Source organism: Centruroides vittatus, unplaced genomic scaffold (assembly GCF_030686945.1).
Source record: "Centruroides vittatus isolate TY-2023 unplaced genomic scaffold, ASM3068694v2 contig_300, whole genome shotgun sequence".
In the NCBI taxonomy this organism is placed as follows: Eukaryota; Metazoa; Arthropoda; class Arachnida; order Scorpiones; family Buthidae; genus Centruroides; species Centruroides vittatus.
Genome location: NW_027121917.1, coordinates 112,659 through 140,351, shown reverse-complemented (window position 1 = coordinate 140,351; position 27,693 = coordinate 112,659). Strand labels below are relative to the sequence as shown.

Sequence of the window (27,693 nt, the reverse complement as noted above, 5' to 3'; positions counted from 1 at the left end):
CAGTTAGGGACTAGGGATTTGCGTAGGAGTAAGATACAAGCAAAAGAAAAAAAAAAAAAAAAAAAAAAAGGTCGAGCGGCAGCAGTGGCGTAGCGAACATAACTGGCGCCCGGGGCACGGCACTTTATTGGCACCCCCCTCCCTTCTCCAGAAACACATATAGTTTGTCTTGGAAACCATTTGGGCGCCCATCTGCGAGTAGCGCCCGGGGCATGATATATCCCCTTGCATCCCCCTTGCTACGCCACTGAGGTAGGTTGCGTGTCACACGTCAGCATAAACAGAGTAACATGGCGGAATGACAGATGAGCTTCAGCGAGTGTGAGGACTTTCGTTGTTCAAATGGTGTAAATTTATAACAACATTTGCAAGAACTTTGTTTCATCGTAATTTCACAATTTCTACGAAATTCCTGGACAAAATTAATAGTTCACCCGGACAGTGAGTCAATCCCCGGACTGTCCGGGTGAAAACCGGACAGGTAGTAACACTAACTTATACTGAAATATCAGAAGAGATGAATATTTAATAGTATCTAAAATATTATTTCTATAAATAATTTTACAAAATTAATAAACCAAATGAAATCTTGAATGTATTTTAATATTTGATTAAATTACACGAATATAATAATAATAATTATTATAACAACAAACGAATTCGAAATGCATCCTTTTACGATGGCGACACCCAACGGTAGTAAATACAACTAAGGTTAGGAATAATCTTGAAATAAGAATATGAGATTTGGTAAGATTTGTTAATAATTTAATTTACCGAAATAGAAACGAAGAACGTATGATTAATTATTCTGACGAGGGAAATATTGCGGGATAATAATAATAATAATATAAAATGGTATAAAATGTATTAAAATGAGGTTTTATTGCTACAACTTAAGGCCTAAGAAATCAATCAAAACTAATGACAGTTAAATGCATTCATAAATTATGTGGAAATATTTTTATAAACACATACAATTTGCTACATGTTAGTGTTTATTACAATACTATGGTGTGTAATTAATTATTAAATAATAATTTGGTAAAGTTATATTTTAATTACATTCATTTGTTAAACAGAAATTTAATAATGTTTACTTTATTATGAATTTAAAATGTAGTTTGTATGGAATTCTGAAGCTATAATACTCATTCAATGTAAAAGTGTAATGTAATGTGTTAAAATATTTTTGCTTATAATACAGTTATAATTGCAGTATATAATACTTAATATTATAACAGAATAATATACCAAAAAAGAGTAAAATTTGCTAATTAATACATCTCATTTTAATTTGTTCAAGTTTCTGTTGGATAATCTGTAATTGTATTAAGTATTTATTATTGTATTTTGAATTATCGATAAAAAGTATATAAAGTAGACATTGGCTGTGTTTGGCAGAGTCAACGGTTTATAACTGAGCTAAGGTAGCTGTTATGTAGTTACGTCTGCTGGACGACAAGTGACAAAACAAAAAGCAGCTGTTGGTTGGTTTCGGGTAGCGTAAATGAAAGACTGCTACTAAATGTGACGTCAAAATACCAAACGTTTTCAAAAACGGCACTACTCTAAAGGGCGTTCTACAGAAAAGTACTCAATAGCCGAACGCAGCCAATCTGCTGTATCATCTCACCTTTTTTCACACTTGATCTCTTCTAAAGCACGCCGAGACTTGATGTTTTAAAGGTTGAGTGTATTTAGTGTGTTTTAGATGAGTTTCTGGTATGAAAAAAGGAAAGAAAAGAAAAGATGTTTGAATTGTCTACTTTGTATTTTAAATGAACTTTAATGGAATTTTAAAGGTAATATGTTTGTATTAATGTTTTATTATTGTATAATTTTCATTAATAGTTGCTTGCTGATGTTACTGATGACATGATGACTGACTCTAATAACTAAATGATAAACATTTTAATGTTAAACAGATGTTTTATTTCATAAATTATACTAAAAATCTATTATTGAGAGAAAAATTAATATTTGATTATTTAATCTGCTTATCGCAAATAAGAAAGTATACCGTATATTCCAGCATATAAGACGACTTTTTAACCCAGGAAAATCTTCTCAAAAGTTGGGGGTCGTCTTCTATAGGGTGAGCATATCTCAAACTCTATATTTTAACTGTAAAAGTCGGGTGCATTGGTGTAGCCACGATTTTGTTACGGGGGGGCCTAGTAGAGGATGTAATTTTCTGGGGAGGGCCATGCCCACCCATGCCCCTTCCTGGCTGCGCCCATGGTCGGGGGTCGTCTTATACGCCAGAATATACAGTAATTAAAAATTAAGTAAGAAATAAAGACAACACTAATATAAAAATAATAGAAATTTTAAGAACTTCTAAAACTCTATATTTGAAAAAGTTGTAATAATATCAGTATTTGGGTATCAGTTTTTGGATTTGTTGTCAAAATACACATTGCCATGTGGCCAATCAATATTTATTATTATATTTATTTCTATACAAGCCTGCCTGTAAATAAATTGATTGTATAATAAAATTTCTGTTTCATTAGATAATTTTTTATTGTTTTGGTAGTAAAATAGAATTTAAAGTTTGAGTGAATTTAATATACTGATGGTATAACTTTTAATAATAATGAATTTAACATAAAGCTTCTTTTCAGGAATTATGAATGGATAGTATTTTATTATTATAGCTTTATTGCTATAATTTTAACAGATTTAAATCTGTTATGAACACTTTAGTTGTTCATAATGATATTTACTCTTTTTCAAAATATACAATTGGATTTCATATAATGAAGTCCGATATAATGAATTTCTCTATTCAATAAATTTTTCTATATAAATATTAAAATGTACTACAACCATAACAACATAAATAAATGTGTTTTAAATAAAAGATGGATAAATATTTTTATATTTAGTTGCTATGAAATGCAACAGTATAAAGTATCAAGAAAGATAACCAAAATAATATACATTCGACTATTAGATTTAAAAAATTTATTAATTAAAATTGACTTCAGAGAGTATTAATTCCAGAAATTATAAAATTTTTATGCAATAGTGATTGTTGACAATCTTTTATAGGTCCATTATTGAGCTACTTTGTTGTTAGATTTTATCATCACTGAACAAATAGAAAAACATTAATTAATGAGTTACAGGCTTCACTATGTAGGAACAGTGAAGCATTTGATGCATTAGAAGTAATGTTGACAAAAAGTACAATCTGAAGCATTTTTTAACTTGACAATCTTGCTTGATTGTCAAACTAGGAATTTAGCAGAGTTAAAAGGTAAAAAACTGTATAACAAGGCAAAATAAGTGGCTTCTCTCAAAAAAGTATCGTAATAAATGATTTGCTTTTTTTTTGCATTCTTTTGTTCTTTACTTCTATTTTTATGTTGGATTCAAAGTTTTCATCAATTTGTTGTAGATTGCAATGAAAACTAGTGCTTGTTTTTAATAAATTAGACACTTAAACATATACAACTCAATTCAATTAATTGGGCTGCAATTTTCAAAAATTATGGACCTATAAATTCCCACTGGCATCCATCTTATCAGTCTGTGGTTTTCCTTAATCTCTAGAGTCGAATTAAATAGATGAAAGAAGACCAGATACGGAAAGCTTAATGGTAGGAGGCCCCATTTCACTATATACAAACTTCCAGTTTGGACCAGAAATCACATTATTTTTGATTCAAAAATTTTCTCTGAATGGAGTTAGATTATTGACTCTATTGTTAACAGGAAAAGTATGATTTACAGGGGACACTATTAAAGTCGAGAGCATTGTGATGAAAAATTGCAACCCAGTATTGTGACAACATCACAATAAATAATTGCCCATATACTAAATGAATTGAGTTGTTTACATGTTATATACCAGTGCTCCCCTACTTACAAGTGAGTTAGGTTTTCTAGCGCTTTGTTGTAAGTTGAAAACTAACCTAGAAAGTACATCTGTGCACAGAATCACCACATATTATTAGTGTTTTATCACTCATTGTACTTAATAAATACATTAAGCTCATTTACCTACTCACTACTGCTTAGTAGCAGGTATTTCAAATGTAGTTTTTTCACCTAATGCACTTAGTTTTTTAATGTCAAGTTTAGTTTCTACAGTAATAGAACCACACTTGTTACATTTATCTCCACTGTTAGTTTTGCTATTATATTTTGGACACATTTTTGAAGCACTGATTTAAAAAATTTATAAATATTACAAATAGGATCAAAAAACACCATTACTCCGATGTTACCAACTTCAACACCACCTCAGGAGCAGCAGAATTCACGTGAAAATGAAAAATGATGATACACAATAGAAATAAATTCACATTAATTATTTATTACTGGCTAAAGACTGACTTCAACACCACCCCACAACTGGCAAGAGCAGAATCCGTGCAAAATTTAAATTTTAGACATAAGGTCAAATTTTCTATAAGTTGAATGTTTTTAAGTAGGGGTGCTCCTGTATATGCCACGCTAGGGTAAAAGCACAAGTTAGCCATGAACCCTGGATAACTTGGAAACTAAAGTCATCTCCATTCTGTGCTTTGAGTGACCTGTATGGTTATATCTAAATTAATTAATTACTTTGGAAGTAAAAATCTGACTGAGGTCTGGGTAGTGTAACTAACAGTTGGTAAACAGGAGTTGTGGGTTTGAGTCCTGCTCTGGGCTGTTTGTTCTGTTCTGTTCTTTCTTCCAGAATATTTTAAATGTAAGTTAAAAATTAATTTATTTCTAATTACAAGTATCCCTCATACAACACAGAACTTCTACAACATGGTTTGAAAATTGGAGTACAACACTATTTTCAGTTTTACTCTAAAATGGTTTTGGAAATCTTCCATACAAAATTTCACAATTTTTAATTGTAAACTTTGTTATTCAATATTTTTTTTATTCAAATAAGTGCATGTGTTGTCTCAAATTTGCCCATGGATATTAGAATATTGAAATTTTCAAATTATTTTGTGCTTTTCGTCAGGTATACTATAATGAAAACTGATAGCGCAATTTTTTCTTCCTTGTACTAACTTCCCTATCAACCAGGTGTCATTATCATTGCTTTCAGACTTTAGACCCTTAAAACTGTCACTACAATTTTTTTTTATACATTAATCTTTGTATTTAGTAAAGTTTATTTAAACATTTTTAGGTAAGTGTTATTAAACTTTTTTTAACCGTAGGTATTACTTACCCATGAATGATTACTTCATTCATGAAAGTGATGAATTGGATACAGCGGTATCTCGGTACTCAAACAATTTAATATTCGAACACACATTCTAGAAAAAAGTTGCTCAGTTAGCTCACTAGAACAAGTTTTAAGTAGAACAAGTTAGATTAATAACATATTTTTATTTTGTCATCCATAAAAAATATGAAAATGTTGCCGATACTTGTTATCAAGATCAACAAAAAAGCTGAGATGATGAGGATATTTTGTAAAAAGAAAACATCCTTGTTTAACTAAAATTAATATTAATGTGTCACACAGGACTTTTAATTGTGATTGTTAATTAATTATTGATTGAAAATAAATTATTGATTGCTTTAAATATGTTTATTATAGTAACGAAAAGTATTCTTTTGCTAACTTCTGGAATATAACTCAGTTTTGCATTAGTCCTGTATTTCATATAGCATGGATTTGCATAATATGGCACTTTTTTGGAGTGTAACTACTATATTGTATAAGGGATACCTGTATTAAATTTATCATCAGATGGCAACCTAACTCCCTACTTCTAGTAAATTATTTATATCTTAATATTAAATTAACACTACTATAGCCCAATAAATAATCTGGCAGATTGTTTGGCAAATTAGACAAACTTTTACTATTTCTTATCATTTTTGTGTATTAAATTTTTTATTAAAACTCTTATCATTTGTATTAAATTAAATTTCTATGCCTTAACATTTTTTTTTACTAATATACTAGAATTAAAATTACTATTTTCACATCATTTAAGATATTTATTGTTTTATTCTTTTCATGCAAATGTGATCTGTATCTAAAATTATCCTGCTTTGATTATTTTGAATAAGTGATGCTCTGTTGTATTTCTTTTTGATTGATCGTTTTGATGCAATATTATACCTTGATTTATGAGATTGAGTCACTGGAAAATCAGAATTCAATTTATAATAGATCATTTAATGGTTTTCCAGGAATTGGGTCATAAAAGAAAGAGTCCGCTATATGAAGATTGGTAGATAAGTGAATTTTTTCGTAGCTTAAATTTATGATAAATAGTTGTCATATTTTTTTCTTATGAATGCACATTTCTCTGTTATTACAACTTGCTTAAAGTTTGAACAGCAAATATGTTTCAAACATTAAGTTTAGAAAAATTTGAAACTATCCTATTAACATATTACCTTAAACAATGACGCCACAGGTACACATTAGAAAGAACTCTAATTGAAGGAGTCACGACTATTTAATCAGATTAAGCGCTTTTTAGGATTTTACAATCCCATCTTCAGAGCTACTACATATGACATTTTTCTTTCTAAGGTATATTATAGTTTTCTGTTAAGAAAATCATTAATTTGAATTTTAAAAATTATAATTAGAAGTTCTTTGGAAAATAAAATCTATTGTATTCATCTAATAGTGTTCCTGTATGATATGTTCTACTTAACAACTTTGTGCTTACTCCCAAAGAACGAAAGAAAGAACAAGAAGTAATCAAGTATGTAATTAGAAGTTTTAACAGAAAATTTTTATATTACTTTTTGAATTGATATTCTGAAATTTCATTTTTAAAACTCTGTAACCTTGAAAATGAATGAGAAGAGATGTGTTTGAAATAAAGATTCTTAAGATGCTAGTTTTAAAAATATATACTTTTGAACACAAAGTTAGGAAAAGATTTTGAATGTATTTAAATGAAATAAAATTAAAAAAATTTTTTTTTTTAGTAATGATATCTTTTAAATGCATGAAGTCCTGTCTTTATAACTTAAATTTATTTCTAGCAACACCTTATAAAGGAAAAAATAATTTTCCGTAGACATTATCTGCGCATGGGATTACTATACAATTACAGATGGAAGTTATGTTTCTGAAAATGAATTTTGACATGTATTAAGAAACAAGACATCAAAAACATTGATTTACATATAAACAATGATTTATTTATAAAATTAAAAGAGTGAAGAGGCTTTCAAATCAAGCAGATTCCTAATAATAATGTAAAAAGAATTTATTTGCGTATGTAGATATATTGAAACAGTTTATTTAATCATCATCATCAATTAAATGCAGTCAATATCATACATACACTAGAACTTAAAGAATATTTTACATATTTTTAACAATGTTTCCAGTTTTATTGCTGTTGATAATTACATGTTTTTTCTATGTTATTGCTTTCTGTTGTTTCTTATTTTTCTGTCTTTGTGTTGTTTCTTATTTCTGATATATTGAAAGAGGGGATAAATTTAAAATGTCTGTTTTTTTTAATAATATACCAGCAAAGATAGAAATCAATAATCTGAACCCATTAGCAGCAGGCTGGTAACTGAAAAAGTGGCATTCTTGTCTGTGCTATCACTGAGATAATACCACCATTTGTGTGTTGTAGAAAGCATTCATAAGTACAGCAGACGGCATCACTGATAAGAATTTAAAATATAGTATTTAAGAATGTCTAGTTTTTATGTTTACAGCTAATGCTGTATTTTTGACACAAAAATATCTTCACAATTCATAAAGTGGGAACTTGTAAAGCAGGAACTGCTTGTACTTTAAAATGTTATATGAAATATCTTATAAAATTAATAAAAAATATAACTATGTTTGTGAAAGAGTAATATTGTAATTACAATGTAATCTAAATGTAATAATATAAAGTAGCATTTCAAATTTTGCATTAATTTCTTAACCTTTCAACAGTGGAACAGTCAGGTGTGGGGCTGCCACTTAGTTGTGGAGAAGAAATGTGGGAAATTTTTAAAGTATATTTTAAAGCATTTTTTCTCATTACCGTTTCGGAAAAAGATTTTGTAAACAGTTTTGTCTAGTAAAGAAAAGTCTTTTTTTATTGTTACATAATTCATTTTTTATGTGAATTTTTTTACGGTAGTTTTTGGCCATACCCCCAAAAGAATTTAGTGAATATATTCGTCCCTCACCACTGCCACACGATCACCTTGGACGACTATAATCGTCCCTCACTGTTAACAGGTTAAGCATAATGTTTGATACAAATAACCTCAAAATTGACTTTTTTTAAATTGAATTACAATGATTTATTTAGCAGTGTAAAATGAATTATACTGAAAATTTTTAATTAGTGTTAGACTATTTAATTTTTAATGATTCATGAAATTTTAAACTGTTGATAAGCAGTTTTGGAATGATTTAATTCTAGTATTTAGCTGATTAAAATGTTGTTTTAGTTTTTTTACCAAATTTTTATTGCTGTGCTACAAATATTACTTTGTTTTTTAATGATACTTGATGACTGATAATTTATTTTTAGTGTACCATTTTTCTTAACCAATTCTTTAGTTGATCATTTTTAGTGAGTTCTGTAATTTGCTGCATAAATGGGAATAAATTGAACAATTAAACTTTTTAAATTAATAATGTTCATTTCACTAAATATATAAAATATTTAATTTTATCATTATTTTGTTTTAATATATATAGAAAATGAGCAATTATTTATTGTGACATCGTAACAGTGTTGGACAGCAATTTTTCAGATCTCAATGCACAATGCTCTTGATTTTAGTAATGTCTTGCCCTGTACATAGGCTTACCATACATCCCATTTTGACCAGGATTATCCTGGTTTGACGGTGTTGTCCCAGTGTCCTGACCAGTTTGTCATTTTGTTCCGGTTATTTGGTAAAATTTTAAAAGTGCTGAATATATAAGAAGTAAAAATTGTGCAGCCTCAAGTAAAATAGCAATTTGGCAACTAAATAATCCCCTCTGTTACATTCACTGTTGCCAATCTAAATATTTTATATCTACATCTAAGTACTGTTGATGTTGTCTAGATGTTTACAGCCAAAATTTATAGCATATGGCCTAATGAATTTAGATGTTTTATTTTTTCACAGAATTTATAATAGCATGTAGCCTATGAGATTCAGATATTTTTATTTCATTTTTTAGATATTTTGTTTCAGCAGTTAGAGTTGGCAAGACTGAAACTTATTCTGGCCACGTCATTGTTGCGTATGTCCTACCTTAGTCGGGTTCAAATTGCTAGTCGGCATTTGTGATTATTTTGTGCCATACTGGTACATTAAATTAATTTAATCTCCAAAATGCCAAAAAGAAATCGTGTGTTTACTGATGATTGAAAAAAGTCTGTGTTCATATTGACAAAGTGAAACATATACTGTGCTTTTCAGAATATTCAGTAACTCATGGTGGGCGTTCAAACATTAAAAATCACTTGAAATGTGCGAAACATTTTTATGCAGCGAAAATGTAGCAAAATGCCATGAGCCATTTAGAAATGGGTTTCAGAGTGTTCGCTGTAAAGCGTTTCTCGAACACTGCATAAAAAAATGCTTCCATATGGCAAGCAATAGGAACATTCTTAAATATACTGTCATATTTTAAATGTACCGATTTAAGTGACATTTAAATAATTTTTAAAGAAAGTTCACACTAGTGATAAATATTAATAACTTCTTGATAATAAGATATGTTTATTCTAAATATCAAAATATGGTAGCTGTTTCATCTGTATGTAAATGTATGCCTCTTTAATCCGAATAGAAAAATAATTTCGGTAGATTTTCACACAGCTACTTTTGTTGCATTACACTGAAGAGGAGCTTAGGTGTTAAATAAGCCCGAAATGCATATGTGAAAAAACCAATAAAAGACATATCTAACCTGATAGCTGTGTGAAAGTCTATTGAAATTATTTTTCTGTTCGGATTAAAGAGGCATACGTTTATATAAAGATATGTTTAGTTGAGTTATTAAAAATTGCTTTTAACTCTTTTTTGTTAACAACTACTTTATTTAGCCTTTTGAATCATAGGTACTTATCCTAGTAGGCTTTATTTTCTGTTGTGAGTATTTTCTCAAAATTGTCCCGGTTTGGAAAAAAAATATTATGGTAAGCCTATCTGTACATCATATTAATACTTTTCCTGTTAACAAGACAGTTGTGTTGATTACCTTTCTAACTCTGTTCTGGAGAAAATTTTTGAATTGAAACAACATAACTTCCAATCCAAACTGGCAGTTTGTATATAGTTAATCAAGGCTTTTAGCTCCTAAGCTTTCCATAACTAATCTTGATTTTCATCTATCTAATTCCATTTTCGAAATTAAGAAATGAAGTCAGACAGATAGACATCAGTGGGAATTTATAGGTTGAAATTTTAAAGTTACATCCCAATTATTTAATACAGGGATGCACAACCTTTTGTGAAGAAGGGCCAAATTAGGATTAAGTTTACTGACTGGGGGCCGGACCTCCAAGCGATTAATGCGATGGCTGAGATTGAATGCTGGCAGCAATCTTCTTGATGTCTGGTGTAATGGCAGATGTTGAAACAACCAGCAGATTTTCCAAATTCTCGTTGGTTAACCTGTTCCGTGTTTTGCACTTGTTTAAATTCATAAGCGAAAACGCTTGTTTGCATACATAGGTACTGCCAAACATGCTTGCACAAAATCGAGCATTGTCTTTCAGTTTTGGAAATGATGTATCTGGCAGTTCTTTGTAGAATGTGAGGAGATTAGAATTTTTGAACTGTGATTTCAATTCATCACTGCACTGGATGTCTATCAACTCAAGTTGGACATCTGGAGGGGCGTCTTCCACTTTCACATCAAATGGAGTTGAAAAAAGTTGCAGATAGATCTTGTATTTCTGGAATTCACCAAACCTCTCATTGAATGATGTAAGGAGGGTGTTAACTTGGTCAGAGTAATCCATCTTCATATGTGGGTATTTCTCTTTCATGGCCTTGCAATGTGGAAAGTGTGTAAAGTTCTCTGATTGCATGTGGGACTTGAAAAGTGATAGTTTGGTCATAAATGCATTGATGTTACTTGTCAACTGAGAAACAAGTTGCATCTTTCCCTGCAATCCCAAATTAAGGTCATTTAGATAAGCAGTAATGTCAGCAAAAAAAGCTAAATCACACTGCCATCTTTGTCCCTCCAAATTCCTTGTAGTGTTCCCCCGTTCTTTGAGGAAAGTGATAATAGGCCCCAATAGCTCCACAAATCTCTTGAGGACTGTTGCCTTGCTCAGCCAACAAACTTCAGTATACGTGGGCAGGTCAGCATAATCAGCATCTATTTCTTCAAGAAATGATTTGAAGAGTCGATGGTTGAGTCCATGACGGCGGATTAAGTTCACAGTATCATAGACATCTTTCAGCAGACGTTCAAATCCCAGCTTCTTTGCACAAAGTTGCTGTTGGTGAATTATGCAATGATACTGGACTAACTCCTTTTGCCTGTCCCCAAGGTGGTTTTTCAGCAAGGTGACCATGCCATTCTCACATCCAACCATAGATGGTGCTCCATCAGTGGCAATGCTGGATAGCTTGTCAAAGTCCAGTGCTGATTTGTTGCAAACGCTCAATAAACCAGTAAGTAAGTCAGCACCAGTTGTATGTCCGGAAAGTGATGCCATGCCAAGAAATTCTTCATTCACAATAAAATCTAGTGAAACACTTCTAATGAACACAATCACTTGTGCTGTTGATGATATGTCAGTGGATTCATCCACAGCCAAAGAAAAATAAGCACAGTTTGCAACTAAAATATTAAGTTGGCCAGAAATGTCTGATGCAATTTCCGAGATTCTCCGTTGTATCGTCATGCGGTTAAGACTGATTGTTTGAAAACACTTTGTCTTCTCAGGACACATCTTCTCACTTGCAATGATAAGACATTTTTTTATCATATCGCCATCTGTGAAAGGTTTCCCATTCTTGGCTATTAAAGCAGATATTTCTAGGCTGGCTTCAACAGCTGCATCCAATTCTCCAGATTGTTTCTTGAACACATTTTGTTGGCTGATTAGTGATCGTCGTAACGATTGGATTTTCCGTTCGCGTTCCATACCTTGCAGAAGGAAATCCTTGTGTTGGCTTTCATGATGTCGCTTCAGGTTGAATTCTTTTGGCACTGCTACTGTTCCATTGCACAAGAGGCAAATAATGCTGTTGTTCTGTTGCACAAAACAGTACTTGTTAGTCCACGCTTCTTGAAATTGACGATTCTCGCGATCGACCTTGCGTTTAATGCCCGGTGCCATACTGTTCACTCTGCAAAACAATGTCTCGTTGTGCCGAAAATTCTGAGCCCCGCAATGAATCGTGTTTGAGATAAGGCAAGCTAGACTACCACGTGCTTTGTTCTGTATCCACTCTGACCAAAGACTAAAGAGGCGGGGACAGAAGACTATTACGCACACGTGACAAATGGCCAGGCAGGTCTTAATTCGTTCGACCCCTGTCCGGGCGTCTCCACTATTTCTCAGAATTTGTGAGTCAGATCGTCAACATGCCAGGTGCAGGACACTAATCCATCATAAATGTGGTTACCATTCTTATCTAAATTATATTTATGGCCCGTCAGTTTTACCCCAGTGTTCAGAAATGAATCAAAAGTGATTAACGCGGTGCAGCGGAAAATCTGAATATTTTAAATATAATAAAATTGCGATATCTCGTTTCAAATTGGCGCTAGAATCAATCTGTTTTTTGTTTTCTGTCACAAATATATCACAGTTTACGACTGTTAAATTTCAAATAAAATAAAAATTAAAAATAATAATTTAATTTTAAATTTACGAAAAAAAGAATGTAAAAATAAAAGTAAATAAAAAGTTCCAATTAATTTACTACTTAAATAACCTAAATATATCTGTTTTCTTTCAAACAAAAGAAACCGCAGCTTTCTAGCTACACGGAATCATTTTACAACCCTCTTTGTTGACAAGTTTATGGCGTGACGCGGTTTGTAATAATTATTAAATCCAAAATATTTTAGTGCAAACGGCTTCCTTTCAGTCATAATGACTCTATTCCAATTACAGTATTAATTTTCTTGGTCCAACTTAATAATAATAAATTTGATGCGAAAAAATTTTTTTCTATTCTTAGTCTATGGAGAGATATTGTTGTAAATTATTGGTTGTTATAGTTTTTTGTACATTTCTTTTTGAACTCTGGTTAGTTTTTTCTAGTTTGAATGACATTAGATTGACGAATAAGCGTCTTTTTAGAAAAGATTGATTCAAATTCGACTATACCAATCAGAATCTAGAATGTAAACAAATGCTAAAAAATTGTTATTTTCATAGTTTTTCAGCGCTATTTTCACTTATTTTTGTTATTTGACGCTATTTAGACGAATAAGCAAGTTTTCCGAAGCATAAAATTGAAGATTTCCCGCCAAAATAGAAACTTCCTGATAACATCGGAAATGACGTTCTAACATCATTTTATTCTATTTGATTCTTCAAAAAATCTTTATAATACTATGTATTAGACTTAAAATATTCGATATCTAAACCAGAAAGTGTTAGCTAGAAATAGACTTATTTATAGAACAACTCCCCATTTCTCACTTCAGGGAAAGTTATAAAACAGTTGGATGCTAATGACTTTGTGAAAGGGAAAAGTTCTACACTTAGAAACTTGGAAAGAAGGGATTTGGCCTGTACCGTCCACGGGCCGCATAAACATTGATAAGGGGCTGTATGTGGCCCGCGGGCCGCAGGTTGTGCACCCCTGTTTAATACAATAAACTTTTGTTTCTATTCTTTCAGTCCTTTGGATTTTTTTTTGTTTTGTTAAATTTGTTGTTGGCCAGGTCCACATTCGGACAGCCATGTGATGAGGGATGGGGACCTGACGTATTGAAGACAGATCATTTCCAAATAATTCCTTAGGTTTTTTGACTTGTCTGGATTTGATCACAGGTCCCCTAGAGCAGTAAGTTGGCACATTAACCACTTCAGCTATTTAGCCAGCTGTAAGGCTTGCCAACTGCATGCGATTGTCAGGATGGTTGAGGGGGTCTTGACAATCGTATATGGGCATGAAATACTCACTGAGACAGGCTTACTATGCTTTTTACCATTTAATTAAGTATTAAAGGTTTTCTTATAAAAGTTTATAATTCTCTGTTGCCAGAATTCTCAAGGAGAGTCCAATAAAGTCCAAATGTTTCATAGGATGTCTTCACTCAGTCCATTGTTGACGGTTTGCAAGATCGATGGCCCTGGGGCACACTGTAAACCCTTGAAAATAATATTTTCTCGAAGGAAAGATATACCTGGGATGAGATCAACTCTAGGTGAACAAGCAATTCTTGGAGATAGAATAACAGAGAGAGTGAACAGCAGATTTGCACAGAAGAACGAATTTTTGGAGCAAGAAACCACGTGTCCTTGAAACACGCATTTTTATAGGTTTCTCTCCTCTATTTCACATTTCAATTGGTTCTCCCTCATCTCCTGGTGATAATTCAAAATTTTCTTGGGCTGCAGGAGAGGTTGTTTTCGACATAACCCAATTCCCAATTATTTAAAATTCCTTTGAACTTTGATATTTTTCCTGTAATTCTATCATTTCATTTTCCATTTTGATGGAAAGAACTTTTATTGTTTAAACTAGACTTTAAGTTTTGCTTTGTGTTAATTTTGAAATGTGAGAGCTTAACTGTCTCACCAGATTTTCATCATTCAAAACATAAAATTTCAAATCTTGGTTGTTGTTTTCTATTATATGTATTTTCTTAGCACAATGTTGCCGTTGAGAACATATCACACAGGAAACACTTTCAGAGGAAAAAGGTTGGTTTATTGGTGTGAATGGATATGCATTTTGGGCTTAATGCCCCTCTTCAGTTATATTATTACATATTTATCAGCAAATTGATTACAGGTTTACAAATTTACAGAATGCATTGAAAAAATTAGGATACGTGTACAATGGTTTATACGATAAAACTTAATTACCTTAGATAGTGACAGTTAAACCAAAATGACTTGTAAGAAGATATACATGTAGTTGCAAAAAGGAGGGGAAAAATGGAGCTAAAAATTTTTTTGGCTTCACACTTATACACATTAGGACAGTATAACATGTGCTAAAATAAAAAAGGGGTAAACTTAAATCTAAAATTAAGTATATATATTAAGAGATAGAATTTTTATAAAATTGATAACGAAATACCTGTAGGGTGTGAAATAATTCTGATGAGATGTACAGAGAACGTAGACAAGATATGAGAGGGTAAAAAAAAGTGAGTATTCCCTGTATCATACACTGAAAGTTTGGTGTGACTTGCACAGTGGGGGTACGATAGAGGGAGGACGGTAGAACATCTTAATGGGCTTTGCTACTTAGTTAAGAATGGCTGCCAGATGTCATTGTCCCCCTCCAAAAATACCTCGATGTTAGCATTTGTGAACTACTATTTACGACATTTGTAATATAATAATTTTTGCTTAATTACTTATTTTTACCTTTTTTTTTTTTTGCTAATTATGTATTTGCGTGAACTTTAATTGTATCTTAAATAATGACCGAAGTTGTAAGAGAAAATTCGCCTATTCTACTGATCTAGGGACTCCCCTTTTCCAAATTTTAATATCAATTTAAAATGATTTAAATAAACGAATTAGAATAAAACAGTTTATTACCCAAATCTCACAACATGCCAAGGGAAAGAGAAAAAAGCAATCAATGAATAATGATGAGAACTGCCACAAAACAAGATGAGTCAACAAAGCAAGAATGACTCTGCAAAAGTTCGATGTCATTAAACAAACAACAAAAAACAATCATCTCAGCTATGATGACGGCATTGCCAGTAAATCATCACCCAATGATGACACCACCCATAAATCATTACCGGATGACGAATCTTTTCATGCTGGAAGTATTTAAGAGGAGAGCTCCAGTCCGACAAAAGCAGTATAATTCTCATACTCAAGACAGAGAATACTCAAGACAAGCAGTAAAAGAGAGCAGTCCAGAGCATCAGCAGGTCAGACGATAGTAGACCAGAGAGAGTAGACCAGAAGCAGTAGACCAGAGGCGGTCAGACAGAACCAGGACAGAGGAGAACCAGAGAGACAGAAAGAGAAAGACACACAGAAAGAGAAAAAGAGAGAGTGAAACCGGATCAAGAGACTGATCGACTGTTGGAACAGACGATAGAAGACATCTTGTTTACCTGGTATGTTGTGAGTTGCATAGTCCGAATACCCCCTGTTAGGTACCTCCCTTGTTGTATAGATAAAGATAGGCAAATTTCCAAAAATCAGATTTGATAACTTTGTTCTGAACTTTCATTTTTTTTTTTTTTTGCTAATAAATTTCTTTTAATTGATTATATCTGACTCTGCATTCTTCCTCCTGAGAGGCTCATTCCTGGATTTTGGAGTGACTCTTACCCTTGCGCTGTAAATCATTTATTTCGTCTCAATTGGTGGTGTGTCTGGTAAAACATACCTGGTGGCAGGACCCTATCAAAAATGTACGTAATAAAACATCTTGACCCCCACAGTCAAACCCCCGAACCCCACAGTCTTTAAGGAATTTTTGATTTTATTGTTTAGTGTGGGTGCTAAAATGATATTATATGGTGTTAATATTTTTCGGATGTTTTCAAAAATAGTAGGGGGTATAATCTAATTTATTGTAAATTATTTGTGTTTTTGGTTTGGGTTGACCAGATGAGTGGTTGTGTAGCCATTGGTTGATAATTCTGTTGGGATAGTTATTTAATTGAAAAGTGCGATAAATTTGATCTATTTCCATGTTTTGGTTAGTAATATCACTTGTATGTGTTTTGATTTTGTTGACATACATATTGAATATGTTCTTTTTAATATACATGGATGTGCTGGAGTGGTAATTTAATACTTTACTGACATCACAAGGTTTTATATATTTTTTAAAGGTAATGTAATTATCATGTCTTAGTATCATGATGTCTAAAAAATTGAGTTTGCTGTTATTTTCATTTTCTATTTCGGTTTCGAAATATATTCTCTTGGATATTGTTGGTGTGTTGAAGTATGATTTGAGGATTGGTTAATTGTTTGTTATAAACAACAAAGCAGTCATCAACATAACGGTCATAAAACATTATACCCTGTAGTTTATGGATAATATTGTCGATGTTAATCATGCACAGTTCAGTGAGTTTTGGACCGAATCAAGAGCCCATAAAGATGCTATCTAATTGTCTAAAGAAACCATTATTACAAATAAAATAATTATTGACTAAAACAAATTCAATAAGTTGGGTTATCCATTTGTTGCAGTTTAAGCTATTGTATTTATTATAAACTTTTTTGGGTGGAGGGGTACATGCTTTTTATATACAGGCTCAACATTTTCATATTTTTATTTATATTGTGATTTTGGAGGTTTTTAATGAACTGGTCAGAGCTTTTAATGCTATTAATTGAATTATCAAATATATTTAGTTTATTTTTAAGGAATTTCTCTAAGTTTTAAATAATATAAAATTTAATGTCAACCAGTGGGCGGTAAGATTCATTTAATTTATGAGTTTTTACTCTGATGTTGAGCCTGGGTATTCTCCAGTTGTATTCAAGAATATTGTTAACATCATTAGTATTAATTAGTATTAGTATTAGTATTAATATAATTAGATTCTTTAAGTTTTTTAATTATTTTTTACTAAATTTTGATGTATGCTTAAAGTAGGATCTTCGGTTAAAGTGTGATATTGAGAAGAGGACACTAAATTAAGTTTAACCTTATCATATTTTTTTTTCCATTATAACTATTTGTTTTTGATTTATTGGCAGGGACTATAGTTAAATTGTTATCGGTTAAAAATTTTTAACTTGTGTAAGTTTGCTATGGAGTTTGATTTTTTGATTACTAGTGTGTTTATAATGATCTAAAATGTGTTTAAAATCGGCCCTGACATGTTCTCTTTCATTAATTTCTATTTTAGTTAGTATGTCCTTTAAATTTACTGTGAAATCATTATAATTAATTTTTGTTGGACCATTGAAGTTTAAACCTTTGATTAAAAAATTTTTAACAAAATTAGGTATTATGCAAGTATTTTGTTTACAACTAACATTTGTTTCCAGTTTTTTTGTTTGTTTATAGTTGGGTAATTTAGTTTTTTAACTAATTTATTATATTTTCTACGAGCATATGAAAGTGTTTCCTGTGTGATATGTTCTCAACGGCAACATTGTGCTAAGAAAATACATAAAATTTCAATTTCTGTCCGGGACCTCACACAGCAGTACAATAAATTAAAATCTTGATATTAAATGTATTTAGAAAAGTAGTTTTGACATTATTGTTTATGAAAAATTATCCACATCTAAAATTTTGCTATGTTTGGGACAATGCAAAATTAATAAGAAGCCAAAAAGTTTTCCATGTTTTTATACTGCTTGCACAATAACTAGCATTTGTAGAGCACTTAGAACTTGTGGAAATTAGATAACTTATCCAAAGTTATAAGACGTGATAAAATGATGTTAATTAAAATTATTCTCACTTCCAAATTCATTTAAGGCTTCAACTAAATAGAACAAATTTCAAAATTGAATAGTATATATCTTAAAATTGAACTTGTTATTATGATTTTACTACAGTGGACCTTCGTTATAGTGCTGCTCACTATACCACGCACTCTGTTATAGCGCGGGCGATGTTCGCGACGTGATAAGCTCAAACACGTTTATACAGGTCCGTGCGGCGTTAGTGAGCAGTGCATTTTATTGTTACTGTGTATTGAGTAATTGTGTATGTATTTGAGTTTCTGCATGTATTTTGAATAGTGTTTAAGTATTGTATGCATGATGAGTAAAAGAAAAGTTTGACATTATTGCTAAGGTAAAGAGGTGAACTGTGTTACACCGTGCCGCTCGGTATAACGCGGTAATGCGGGTGTTGTTTTTCACCTGACGTGCGTGTTATATTGGGTCCACTGTATTTTTAATACAAGTTTGTTATTTCAGATAAATAGCAAATATTTTCATATTATTATATTCCAGTATTTTATCATATATCGTAACATGCTGCCAAACAATCTTCCAGATTAACCATTGAGCTATTTTGAAGAGTAAATAAATTCAATACAAATAAATTGAGTTGTTGCTTATGTTATAGATTGTAACATACATTTTTATTTTAGTATATTTAATTGATGATAATTGTTTTTGATAAATTATACATAATATCAGCTGATGTCTATAAAATAAAAATGTTTTTATTTATTATATTTTTTAATTTGTGTTAATATTTCTTTAATAGATGATGAAACTAAATCAAACAATAAAAAATGAATTCCTGAAAAAATGAAAAAATAAGAAAATAATGTTACTGACTATTCATTTCCTGTGTAATGGTAAAGTTTTTATGTTTAACTTTTTATATTCATCATTTACTTAATCTTATTTTAAAATATTTTAATTTAATTGTTATTACTTTATATAATGAGATTAAAATGCTTTTTGTGCATATGAGTTTGAATAAATCAAAAATATTTTGAAAGTATTATTTAAATTTATTTAACATTTAATTTTAATTAAAATTAAGCTATATAAATATAGTTTTTCAAGTAATTACGTAATTTTATGTAAAGCTTATTTAATATTTTATAACTAAAATAACATTTATACAACATTACATACGAAGTGATTTAGCTAGCTGAAAGCACAAAATTATATTTTTAAAATTGTATTAATTAGTATTTTTGAAAAATTATATATTTGATTAAATTTGAGAAAAATAAAAGAAAATTACATACCAAATTATATCAGTTGTACTTTTATTTTATCTGAATAATACATTAATTGATTATCTTTTGCATTAGCGTTTTACCGAGCAGTCATAGCAGTTATTTATAATGTGATTTATTGCATGATTTTACTACTTTATTAAACTAAAGCTTCATAATATGTTTGAAAGAAAATTATTAAAAGTTACTTTGTTTAATAAATTTGACAGATGCCATGATTACTGATTGTTTACTGTATTTCTTGTATGGAATTCTAAATTTATTTCTTTATTAATTTTGTTTTGTTCTATTAAAATAAATGGTTAATGTTACCTATGGTTCCAAGATGATGGCTTGTCTGATTCCAGCAAGGAAACACATGTTCTAACCTAACCTAACCTATTCTAATAATTTGGTTGCTAATAATTATGGTAATTTATTAGAATAGTATAGGTTAGAACGTGCACCTCCACTGTTTTCCTTCTATTTGTTGGAATCAGGATGAACTGCCATTTTGGAACCATAGGTAACATTAACCAAATAAATTAATTAAAAAAGAATGTTGTTTGATTATTATTTTAATAATTAGAAATTTTTAATTTATAACAAAAAGAATTTTTAATTAAATTTAGTAAATGTTTTGTCAAGAATTTAGGTTGCTGTAAAAGATTTCAAAATGATAGGAGTATTATGATTTATAATATATTTTATCCATGCCTTTTTTTATGCTTTAGTTGCTTAAAATCGATTTAAATATTACTTAATTCAGATAATAAACAATAATACTGAAGACATATATAGTTATGCAGAAAATGTTAATCTCCTTGAAGAAAGTAATTGTTTTAAATATTAAATTTCATAGTTATATGCAAACCAGTGTTCTTTTGGACTTCATTTTCTGTGATGTACGACTTTATGAGTGATTTATAAAATCAAATAAAAAATAATCGAGTTTTTATTATTTTGTTAGCAATAATTGTTATTTTTCATTTTGCATTTTATCAGACAAATAATATAATATAAAGTTGAATGATTGTTTTTATGTATTATTTTTACAGATAAAGAATTATAATAATAATTTTAAGAAATATTATTATAAAAATATGAATAAAAATAGATATAATTATAATTAATTTAAATTTCAGTATTGAGAAGCATCAGAATTTCAATGCCATCATGAATGAGCAATCTGCACACATAGTTGCTCCGACATATTGCATGCAGAATCAGTCTGAAACAGAAAAAGATGAAAGGTATTTGGAAAAAATTACTCATTGGGATACTAGGTCATTTAGTCCTAATTTTCCACCAAGTGTCCACATAGACTATCCGACAAAAGAAGAAAGAAAAGATATATCTCAAAACAATGATAGACAGTGGACAATTGACTGGAGGTGCAGTATTCCAAATACTGTAAATATAGATATTAGAAATGAAAGACAACTTCAATTGCCTCATTCGTCATATATACAAAGTAGTAATAACAGTAGAGAATCTTATGTAGTTACTTCTTATTCGCATTATAATGAAATTGATAATTCGAGTGATGTGTCTGTCACTGCTTTACCATCAAATAATCTAAATCAAATTTCTTCGACAGTATTAGAACAAGTTTATCCAATTGATTCAAAATTACAAATCAAAAATAAGAAATTTATCAAACCTAAGTACTATGTTGGAGAGACTGATTGGAATTACCAACCTCTTGATTCTAGTGATCAACTATATGAACAGTATGAAAATGAAATTGAAAAAAATTCAGCAATAAATTTATCATTTACAAATGAAGCACAAATTTATAATAAACAGAAAGTGTCAAACGATCAGCAGAGAAATCCAATGGAAGTCATCACTGATGATCAATTTAATAATTGGAACGTTCCAAATAATAAACCGTTGATGGGAGAAAATGTTGCGGCAATGCCTATTTTAGAAAAAATAGATAAAAAATCAGCATTAGATGCTCTTCACATTGAAAAGGCCAGTACTTTTATGGAATTACGTACTTACACTCCTCCAACAGAAAGAGAGATGCCAGTTTTGGAACATATGATCGAATCATATGGAGTTCAAAATAAATTTAAACAGTATTCTAACAGAGGAAACTTTACTGAACTCAATGTAGAGACATCCTTATATGATGATAATTATGATAAAAAAGCAATATATCAAGACGTTGGTAATAATTTAATGGTGCCAAACTCAAACACGTTATATTTACCTTGTCAGGAGAAAAAGATCAATCCGAGAACACAAGCTATTCGAAACATGAAGCGCATGAGAACCTCCCTCTACACTCAAAATCCAATTCAACAAGATAAGTATGAGGATGATATCAATACAGAAGATTTGCCGTTAGAAGACAACCTATCAAAAATATATCATTCTCATAAGAAATATAAATTAAAAGATAAAAAAGCATCATCTTATGAAAAGAATTTCTACAGTGATCATTATTTAATGAAATTTCAAGATTTTTATGTGTCATCTGATATCAATATGGATCATCTTAAAAAAATTGGTCAAGAAAGATTAGTTTTAGAAAAATTACCAGAATCTGTATTTAATGAATATAAAATTTATGATTATTATAAAACTGAAAGTACTGTTATTCTTCCAAGTGATAAAGATTTTCCTTTAAAAATGACTTTTAGGATTAATAGAGAATGCAATATGGATGCTTTAAAATCTGATAACTTTGATTATAAAAACAACCAAAAATTTCCTCCTTTTCATGTTGCTTCAAATACTGCCGAAAAAATTTCAAAGAAAATGATGAAATCAAAATATTCGATAAGTGATAGCTCTAATGAATTCAATGATGTACAAGTTAGCAAGTTTACAACTTCCAGTATGTCAAGTAATTCACCACCAATCAGATTACCATTAAAATTAAAAATTAAACTTCCAAACAAAGATTTTCTAAATTACAGACAAAGTGTAGTTGAATCAGATACTTCAGATTCATCTAAATCTTATGAAGTCAAACTGCGAGAGAGAAAATGTTTGAGAGAGAGAACCTCTCTGCGTACAAAAAGTAATCCGAGGCAAGTGGGTAAAATGCGCACAAAGCGTTCGACTGTTGACTATGGACCCGATGCGTATTATCATTTACTTAATATTGATGAATTGTGGGATGTTTTGGATGATGACGTTTCTGCAACAAAAAAGCAAACTATGTTGGCATATCCGGAGAGTAAAAGAACTGATCAAATTGTAAGTGATGACTATCAGTCACAATCTGTATTAAATGCATCACAGAATAATTTTCAGAATACATTTAATTTACCGACTGCATCGGCAGAAGTTCTAAGTTCCCAAGAACAGATGTCCTCTTTTGAATTTCAAACTCAAAAAGAAGAAATGCGCACAGAAATCAAAACGGAGAGTAATGATTCATCATCTGCTAGAAAAAGTATTCTTGTATCAACCAAAGGGGAAGAAATATATGACTTTGTGTTGCAGGAAAATATGAATGAAAAAACTGAAAATTTTGTTTCTAAACAGTGGAAAAAAGAAAATGATTCAATTCATAGTGATGTGCTACTTCAGAATGTCTGTGATAATAATCCTGAAGAAAATCAAAAGTTTAATACTCGCGACGATGGTATGTCAGTCAAAACTAAATCAACACATTCCGAGTTCTTAGATTGCGATAAACTTTCACACGACAGGATTTCATACGAAGGCATTGCTCAGTCTGATTTACAGGTCTTTCCTATTACCAAAAACTGTTCGAATAATTATCGGCAATCTGTAATATTCCAGCATGAAACGCAGGTACAGCCTTTAATGTTACAGAAAGATTGCAAGAGTTCAGAAATGGATTTAAGTAATGAGACTAAAGATATGTTTCTTACTTGTGATGAAAATAAAAATCAGTTGGTTTGTGAATCAAATATTTCATCCACAAATTTAGTTAATTTAGAAATGTCAGTTTGTCAAAAAATCTCACCACTAAATCAAGAAAAAATTTAAGTTGTTATTGTTTTTATTTCGACAAAAAGTTAATCCGAATAACAATTACTAATGTTAAATGATAAATATTCATTTAAACATTTTAGAATATTTTATTAAATTTACAAAGTGTTGTATATTTATACAGAGATTGTAATTTAGAATGTTCGAAAATGACAAAATTCAAAAATTTCCAGCAATTAATCAGTTGAAAGATTTTATATAATTTATAAATGAATTGTTATTCTGGAAAAACATATCTTATAAATGAAAAAATATACCAAAAAATTCAAAAATATTTTATCATAGTTTAAAAAAAAAATGAGATTTTAAAAAAAAGGGTAATGGACATTTGTCAGATAATCGAATGATGTCTACATCTAGATTCATTACAAGTTTTGTATATAAGTTCTTGCATTGTCAAAAGACATAAAAATAATGTATTTAAGACAAATCCATACAATTCTAGTAGTTTATCATAAACATATTGTAAATGTATGCATAGCATGCTTTACAGAAATGAAATTTTTGTTTAATAGAGTATATAATGTAACAAGTTGTTTGTCAATAAGATTTATTAGTAATTATAAAAGCCAGATTCATTGAATAATTTTTAAGATATATTTATCTTGTTAATTGTTGTTCCAAGCATTTTAATTATAAAATTTGCACCAATTGTACCAATGTGGTGTCAGTATGTGCCATCTATTAAATGCCAAAATATTTATATATATTAAATTTATATTATTTTAGGGACTTCCATTTATTTCTTAACGATTATACAAATTTTATAGTTGTAATTTATGGAGATATTTCAAAGTTTTGAGATTGTACACAAAAGGAGAAAACTGATTTTAATGTTCATTGTTCTGTAATTCATTTATTTCCATAAAAATCATGCCTCGATATGTCATAATATTTTATTGTCTGTTCGGAATTTAATTCATATACATGATCATCAATATAGTACAATATATAGCATGTGGTCATGATAAAATGTGTCAAAATATATATATCATTATCTTCCATTGCTCATATAAAGTCAGAATTTTACAATGTTTGACATTTTTTTTGTCAAAAAAGTATTTTTTATTAAATACTGTGTATTTGAAAAGTATTTTATTAATCCTTTAAATGGATAAGTTTATATTGTTGAATTTATAGATGCTTAAAAGAAAATTAAAAAAGAAAAAACAAAGATTAATGATCTGTTAAATTGTCTTTGGCAGTTCTTATGAGTGTCGTAAAGGGTCATAAAATTTGGTAAGAAACAAATTCAAAATTGAAGTTAGAAGTTACTGTTTTCTAAAATCAGATGATGATGAATCAAGATAATTTGAAAACATCTCTAATGATAAATGGGTGTCTCAAGTAAAATTGGCTTCACTCGTCAATTGAGTAAGTTGTTATAACCTTCACATTAGAAAAAGGGCAGAGTGAACAAAATAATTCTTTGAAATTAGACAAAGAACTCTGTGAAAACTTAGTTTTATTCACAAAACATTATGGAAACTTGTGTAACCAATGCTTCATCATTTAAATTAAAATAACCTTGTCTTATTCAATCAGTGAGTGAGGCAGGTTTTATGTAGGACATTCTATATATTTGAGTCTATTTCTTGTTATCAATAGATTATTATGGAGCCATTATTTTCTGTTTTAAATGATCACGAACTCTAATTTACATTTCATTAATTATTCTTAGAGAGAGAGAGAGAGAGAGAGATAGAATTCAATCTTTTATTTAATAAATGTATCCTCTTGAAGAAAGTCCAATTGAAGATTTCTTTGTGTATTTTGTATTTTTTTTTTTTTTGTTATGAGGAACTTTCTTGTTTTAGTTTGTACTGTTATATTGTCTCATATTTTAGAATGCTTGGACCAAATAATTTAGTACCATAGAATCTTATTTTTATAAAATAAAAACTTTTGTACTCGATATACAACTATTTCTTTATATATTTTTATTTCAAAGTAAATACAAAATTAGAATTTCTGTTTTATATATAAATTTGCTAGAAATCTTTAAGCATTAAGATCTAGAGTTTTGCTAAAATTTATTGTAATTTTATAGATTAGAGAATAAACTTTCAATATGAATTTAATAACATTTTTTGATGGCATTTATTTATTTTACATAAATTACAGCATAGCAATATTGTCTTCCATATTTGATTTTGATACTATTAAAATATCTGATAATAAATGAAGTATTTGATATGAACAATTCTATAGAAAGTCTATATGGTTGAATATTAGTAATATAATATGGGTAATCATGCACTAATAAGAATTGCCAAAGAAACTTAACATTTATTTTAATTTAAACGTAATGTGTTCTTTATAAAATCATACTTAAACTTTCTTATATTTAAGTTACTACTTATGTTAACAAATTGTTTTGTTCAGAATCAGTAAAAAGTGTGAAACCTTTTCAAAATAAAGGAAAATCAAATCACTATTAAAGAGCCAAAACCTTTAAGTTTTAAAAATCCCTTTGGGATATTTTGTTATTGACATCAACTACAATACAATACACTAATATATTAGCGAGGTTGAGGCCAAAGTTTTAAACGCGAAAATGTGTACGTCAGACATTCGGCACCGCTTTCCTGTAAGCCTAAGAGTTTGACAATGGCGTTTGGAACATCAAGCGTGATTCCACTGACTTCCCAAACGCCATTGTCAAACTTCTAGGCTTACAGGAAAGCGGCACTTAACGTCCGACGTACACATTTTTGCGTTGAAAACTTCGGCCTCAACCTCACTATCATTGGGTTGTGTGATCAGTTCATTTGGATTTACAATAGACTTGTGCTTGATTCCAAAAGAACTGTTGTTAAGCAAATTGTTATAAATTAAACTCTGATTTCCCATAAGTTCAGTGCTTAAATCAAGCTTCTTTTTCTGAAAATACAGTTTGAACTATGTAATACCACTCTGAGAAAGCCAAGAAAAATTTATGGCATTTTAGAAGTTGTAACAGTGAGTGGTTGTAAAGTAGGGGTCTGTTTTAAACATTTTTGTGAATGTTACATTATGGTATTGTTTATAATAACTGATTTGTATAAACAGATCAAATTGTAGCTGGCTGAATGTTATTTGTATAAGAATCAGTTAGTTTTTAAATCATTTGTTTTCTGGTATCATAAACTTATTATCCGAAAATCTGAATGATTATAAATGACCCAATACAAAAAACATATATATATAAAACACTACAACTGTTTGAATTTTAAAAATTCAAGCAATTTAAATGTTTACAGTAATATATGGTTTTTGATCTATATATACATACAGAAATAATTACAGGGCACTCAAAAAATATGGCACAAATTGAAGCAAGATTATTCAGTATCAAATATATATATATATATATATATATATAATTTTAATATATAATACAGAGACCTTTTTCTCAGTTGGTTCTTCACAAATGAGATTACGACAGAACTTTTAGTAATTATTGTGTGTTATATACAGGATATGACCAAAGAAACATTGTAGAAACATAGAATCTTGACAAATCAACATTAAACAAATCTTCTATTGCTTTTGTTAGGAAAAATTTGTATACTAATTATCCCATAATTTGTTACATACGATGTCATAAGAATTTAAATTCCACGATATAAAGACAAGAATGCACGTTTTATTCTAAATTTTTGATGCCGAATTGTCTTAAATTTCGGCTTGTGTCACTGTTTTTAATCATCCGATCTTTATCAATAATTTTTACTTTATTTTATCGTAAAAGGTTTCATATATTGCAGTTACGATTACATTTTTGCAGTTCATTTTTAAAATCAAAATTATGTATGTAGCAATTGGAACACTAATTAATTTTGAAAATATAAAATTTTATTGTATAAAGTTCGTTTCTATTTTAACAATTAATCAAAATAGTCGTGAAGAAAGTTTGAATGTTTTAAATTTCTTTTATTTCCTTTTGAAGGATTAATAAAAACAAAAAAGAATTTACTGGAATTTAT

At 29.8% G+C, this 27,693-nt stretch overlaps 2 protein-coding genes and 1 long non-coding RNA gene across 3 annotated transcripts in view; 1 reads left to right on the top strand and 2 right to left on the bottom strand.

Annotated features, from left to right (window-relative positions):
- Positions 1-27,693, bottom strand: part of LOC136972680 (uncharacterized) — a 222,224-nt gene that overhangs the window by 94,317 nt on the left and 100,214 nt on the right. The gene's annotated exons all lie outside the window — the stretch shown is intronic.
- LOC136972676 (mitogen-activated protein kinase kinase kinase 7-like) overlaps positions 1-27,693 on the bottom strand; it is a 426,088-nt gene that overhangs the window by 322,191 nt on the left and 76,204 nt on the right. The window lies entirely within an intron of this gene.
- On the top strand, positions 659-25,885 carry LOC136972670 (uncharacterized). The gene is made up of 3 exons (XM_067267267.1): positions 659-750; positions 19,279-19,372; positions 20,890-25,885. The coding sequence occupies exon 3, from the start codon at positions 20,921-20,923 to the stop codon at positions 23,720-23,722; it is 2,802 nt and encodes a 933-aa protein (XP_067123368.1). The 5' UTR covers positions 659-750; positions 19,279-19,372; positions 20,890-20,920; the 3' UTR covers positions 23,723-25,885.

What these genes read in the sequence shown, in the direction of transcription:
- LOC136972670 (XM_067267267.1), top strand. Translation starts at nt 20,921, where the DNA reads ATGAATGAGCAATCTGCACACATAGTTGCTCCGACATATTGCATGCAG.